The 4,905-nt window shown below is 55.7% G+C and overlaps 1 protein-coding gene across 1 annotated transcript in view; it reads left to right on the top strand.

Moving 5' to 3' along the window:
- Nucleotides 1-4,670, top strand: part of MIIP (migration and invasion inhibitory protein) — a 7,252-nt gene extending 2,582 nt beyond the window's left edge. The window contains exons 4-9 of the mRNA XM_004377297.1: nt 2,103-2,211; nt 2,293-2,345; nt 2,732-2,861; nt 3,051-3,147; nt 4,130-4,264; nt 4,584-4,670. Coding sequence (XP_004377354.1) covers nt 2,103-2,211; nt 2,293-2,345; nt 2,732-2,861; nt 3,051-3,147; nt 4,130-4,264; nt 4,584-4,670 — 611 coding nt within the window. The remainder of the gene's footprint in view (nt 1-2,102; nt 2,212-2,292; nt 2,346-2,731; nt 2,862-3,050; nt 3,148-4,129; nt 4,265-4,583) is intronic.
- The last annotated feature ends 235 nt before the right edge of the window (nt 4,671-4,905 follow it).

Here is a 4,905-nt window from a genome sequence, read left to right as displayed (position 1 = left end):
TGCTTCTAAGGAGCATTCTGGCTGTACTTCTTCCAAGACAGATTTGTTTGTTTTTCTGGCAGTCCATGGTACATTCAGTATTCTTTGCCAACACCATAATTCAAAGGCATCAGTTCATCTTCAGTCTTTCTTATTCGTTGTCTAGGTTTTGCATGTGTATGAAACGATTGAAAATACCATGGCTTGGGACAGGAGCACCTTGGTCCTCAAAGTGACATCTTTGCCTTTTAATACCTTAACGGGATCTTTTGCAGCAGATTTGCCCAGTGAAATGCATCCTTTGATTTCTTGACTTCTGCTTCCATGGGCGTTGATTGTGGATCCAAGTAAAATGAAATACTTGACAACTTCAGTATTTTCTCTGTTTATTGTGATATTGCTTATTGGTCCATATGTTTATAATAAAATTCCTCAAAAGGACTGTCTAGACTTGCTGTCTCTAATTTCTCCCCCCACTTTTTCCTAAATCAAGCTTTAGCCCTGACACTCCACTGGTACTGCCCTTGTCCAAGCTGTCACTGACCTCTCTGTTGCCAACCCTTGGGCTCACATCTCAGTCCACCCCTTCCTTGGCCCATGAGCAGCATAGGACACAGGTCCCTCTCCTCCCTGAAACTCTTCTCTTGACTTCCAGGGTGGGACACATCTTGGGTCTCCACTATCTCACTGGCTGCTCCTTCCCTGTCTCTGCTGGACCCCTTTCCCTGTCCTGACTTCCCTGAAGGCCCCAGACTCTTCTCCATCTGCCTTCCCTCCCTGTGGTCCCACCCAGTGTGATAGCTTTCCATGCTGTCTGTGCTTCCCTCTTTTATCTCTAGCCACACCTCTGCTCTTAATTCTAGACTTGCATATTTGACTGTCTTCTCCGTGTTGCTCGTTAATCTACCAGTTGCTGTTGAGTTGATTCCAACTCATGGCTACCCCATGTATGTCAGAGTAGAACTGTGCTCCATAGTTTTCAAGGGCTGTGATTTTTCAGAAGTAGGTCACCGGGCATTTCTTCTGAGACACCTCTGGGTGGACTCGAACCGCCAACCTTTCAGTTAGCAGCCAGGCATGTTAATTGTACCACCCAGGAACTCCACATCACCCAATAGGTGTCTTGTATTAATCTCATGTCCAAAGTCAAGGTCCTGATTTCCATCCCACCTGCTCCTCCCACAGTCTTTCCTATCTCTGTAAATGGCAACTCTGTGTGCCTGATAGGTCGGGCCGTAACCTTGGGATTGACCTTGATTCTTTTCTTTCACATATTCCTCATCCAGTCCATTAGCAAATCCAGTTGACCTTGCCTTTATAATACTTCTAGAATCAGCTGCTTTCTTCCACCAGGATCCCTGCAGCAGCCTCATCACCAGCGCCACTGCTTCCCCTCACGGGGCAGCAGCTAGAGGAGGAATCCTGTAAGAACACATGGCTGATCTGATTGTGTCACTCCTCAGCCCCTCCAGGGCTCCCCAACCTCATCTCCTCAGCCCTCACCCCTCACTCCCTGCCAGCCATTTCTGCCTCCTTGCTGCTCCTCAACCATACCAAGCACACGCCTGCCTCAGTGCCTTTGCAGTTGCTATTCTGGCTGCCTTCGATGTCCTCCTTGGGATGTCCATGTGACTCCCTCCCTTCATCAGGCGTCTGCTCAGGTGTCACCTCAGAGAAGCTGTCACTGGCCACCCCCACCCTGCCACACTCGGCTCCCTGACCTCGCTCTCTAACTTCCCAGCAGACGTCACCATCTGATATTGTGTCAGAGTTCTGTGGTCCTTGGTTCCTCTCTCCTACCATATTAGAATGTAGGTTTCATGAGGGCAGGGGCTTTGTGTAGTTCACTGGTGTTTCCCTAGCACATAAAACACTCAGGCACATAGTAGGGGCTCTGTCAATATTTTTGAATGGATGGTTGAATAGTGGCAGGATAGACAGACATTGACTCAAAGACAACAGTCCCAGTGAGTAGAGGGCCTCTTTTAAGGTCAGCGTGAGGCATGGTGGGGGCCCCACACAGAAGGATAGGATGCTAGGGCTGAGCGTCCCTAAGCCTTGGCCAGTGGCCATACCACAGACTCCCACCTGCCCCTCAGGTTCCCCGTGCTCTGCCCTACCAGGGTCTCTGGAAAGCACCTCTCCCGTCACTGGCAAGTCTGAGGCCTTCTTCTCGAAGCTGCAGAACTTCCGGGAAGCCAACAAGGAGGAGTGCATCTCCAGCAACCCTGAGTGAGCAGGTTGGGTGAAGGGTGGGCCAGGGCGGCTCGGGGACTCCCTGGCCTGGCCTGCTCACCCCTCTCACCTTCACAGACTCCAGTTCCTCAGCCTTCATGAGAGCAGCAACATGGACGAGGACCATGAATGTGAGTGTGTGCATTCCTGTGTGTGAGGGATATAGTCTTGTGTTTATGTGAGTGCACATGCGTATATACTGTACATGTATGTGATTTTAAATATATGCATGTGCATGTATGTCCATGAAGATGACTGTAAGAACATGCTTCGTGCTTGTACATGTGACATTTGTACATGTGAAGATGCCAGTATGTGCTTGGTGTGCGTGTGTATGCGTGCTTGTCACATGCTCAGTATTTTCACATGTCAACATGTGTGTATGTGTTCCCTGTATGCACACATGTGTATGTGCCTGGGGGTGGGCCATGAGCCCAGAGGGGTTGGTTAGAGGAGACGGGGGCCCAGGGACCCGAGGGCCCTCGGTTCAGGGTGCGGCATCTCATGGGCCTCCCAGGTGTGTACTGTTATCGCGTCAACCGGCGCCTGTTTCTGGTGCCTGCGGATCCCGGCACCCCCTGCCGCCTGTGCAGGACACAACGGGGCCAGAGGGGCCCTGAGACCCTGGCAGAGCCAGCGCAGGTCAGGTGAGTGACCAGGGCCAGCAGGACACCTGGGGGCCAGCCACAGGCAGAGCAGCACCTGTGTAGGGGGGAGGGTCTGCACCCCCTCCCACTGCGTCCTACCAGTTTGGGGGAGGGAAGAATGCGGCTTGGGCCTGTTGCCCACAGCGGCCAGAGGCGCCTGCGTTGATGCTCACCGCACCCTCTGCCCAGAGTGAGCATCCCACTGTCAGTCCTGGAGCCCCCGCACCGCTACCGCATCCACCGACGCAAGAGCTTCGACGCCTCCGACACACTGGCCCTGCCCCGGGTGAGCATGGAGGGGGTGCTGTCCCCATCTGGCCCAGGTCACCAGCTGGATTCTGAGGCCCAGAGAAGGTCAGGGTCTGTCTCCAGACCACACAGTGAGGCTGGGCTTGGGGAGGGCGGGAACCCAAGTCTTTGGAGGGCCAGGCTGGGAGGTGGGGCACCCCATGCCCCGTGGCCTCCAGGATGTGTCTGCCCCACGCTGGCAAAATGAGAGTGGGTCCACTTACCGAGCTCTTCTGTGTGCCGCATGCACCGTCCTAGGATTTTCTCACTGAGCCCCTCAGCAACCAGGAGAGCAAGTAGTGCTGTTACCCCCACTTTCCACATGGGGAAACTGAGGCAGAGAAGGGCAAGGACTTGTCCAAGGTCAGCCAGTGGCAGGTGCAAGAGCTGGGGTTTGAATCTGGGTCTTTATGCTTCCGTAGCACCTCCCTGTACATGCCCTTTTCTGTGCCCCCGGGTGGGAGGGTGGTCAGAGCCCCCATCCACCCCTGATTGGGCGGGGGACCTGGGTTGGGAGGAGAAGACGGATACAGAGGAAAATCAGTTTGCTCTTCTGTACAATGGGTGTAACAGCACCATTGGGGTTGTGGGGTGAGGTGGGCAGTTCAGGAAATTAACATGCGTCAGGTGCGTGGGCCAGAGCCTGGCAAGAAGGAAGTGCCCAGTTCCTGTCAGCATCCTCCCTCCTCCTGGCTTGGGTCTGGGGCGCTGGCAGGGTTAGGAAAGCGGGGCTGGAGTAACCCAGTGGGTGGACACGGTCCCCTGCCCTGGGGAAGCCTCAGTCTGAGGAGAGAGACAGCCCTTCCTTGGGAGAGCTGTGGGTCGGAGGGGGGAGGCCATTTCTGTTGAGGGGGTCCGTCCAACCTGATGGGGGAGATAGCCCCATCCTACCTCGGTTGTGCACCCAGCCCCTCCCTGGGAGGTGGACCCTGTCAGCCTCTGCCCTGCCCTAGGTGTGTTTAACCCCTTGTTCTCCATAGCACTGCCTGCTGGGCTGGGACATCGTCCCTCCCAAGCCAGAGAAAAGCTCAGCGCCCAGGAACCTGGACCTCTGGTCCTGTGTCTCCTCGGAGGCCCAACATCGGAAGCTGTCTGCCACCAGCCCTACTCGCCTGGTATAGTCTGGGCCATGTTCCTAGCTCTGGGTGCCCTGGGGAGGGACAGGTACCTTGGAGCAGAGCTGGGAGCTGCAGAGTCCCCTTGGGGGCAGGGTGGGGGTGGGGAGTCCAGGGCCTGGAAGTGTTTCTCTGTAGAGCCCCTCCCCTCCTGGCCCCAACCCAAGACATCCCTTGAGGCTCCACTGATTCCTGTTGGCTGCCACACCCACCTCACCCTACCCTAGGAAGGTGACCCTGGCTCAGATCCAGGAGGGACAAGAGGATGAGGCTGGAATTGAGGCAACCTCTGACGCTTCCATCCCCATTCACCATCCAGGCACTGCCAACGCAGGCTCCGCCACCCACCCCGATCTGGTTAGAACCCCAGGTCACCCGGCCCCACACCCCACGGCAGAAGCTCTGAGGACTGACCACTTGGAGGAGGCATCTGTGGCATCTCCCCAGTCTCCCCTCTGGGCATGGGGAGCCCATGAGGGAGAAGCCTCTGCCCAGTCTGGGCTGCAAGTAGACTTGGGCCCCACCCTTCTTGGTCAGGCAGGATGGGTGGACCCAGTTCTGTCTGCTTCCTGGGAATAGGAGAGTTGAGGGCAGGGGTTGCTCTGGAGTAGGGTATGTGGGTGTGTGAGGGGATTCTGTGA

Source organism: Trichechus manatus, unplaced genomic scaffold, assembly GCF_000243295.1.
Source record: "Trichechus manatus latirostris isolate Lorelei unplaced genomic scaffold, TriManLat1.0 scaffold00048, whole genome shotgun sequence".
NCBI classification, from domain to species: Eukaryota; Metazoa; Chordata; class Mammalia; order Sirenia; family Trichechidae; genus Trichechus; species Trichechus manatus.
Note: the sequence above shows the minus strand (reverse complement) of the source record. Positions and strands in the feature narration are given on the sequence as shown.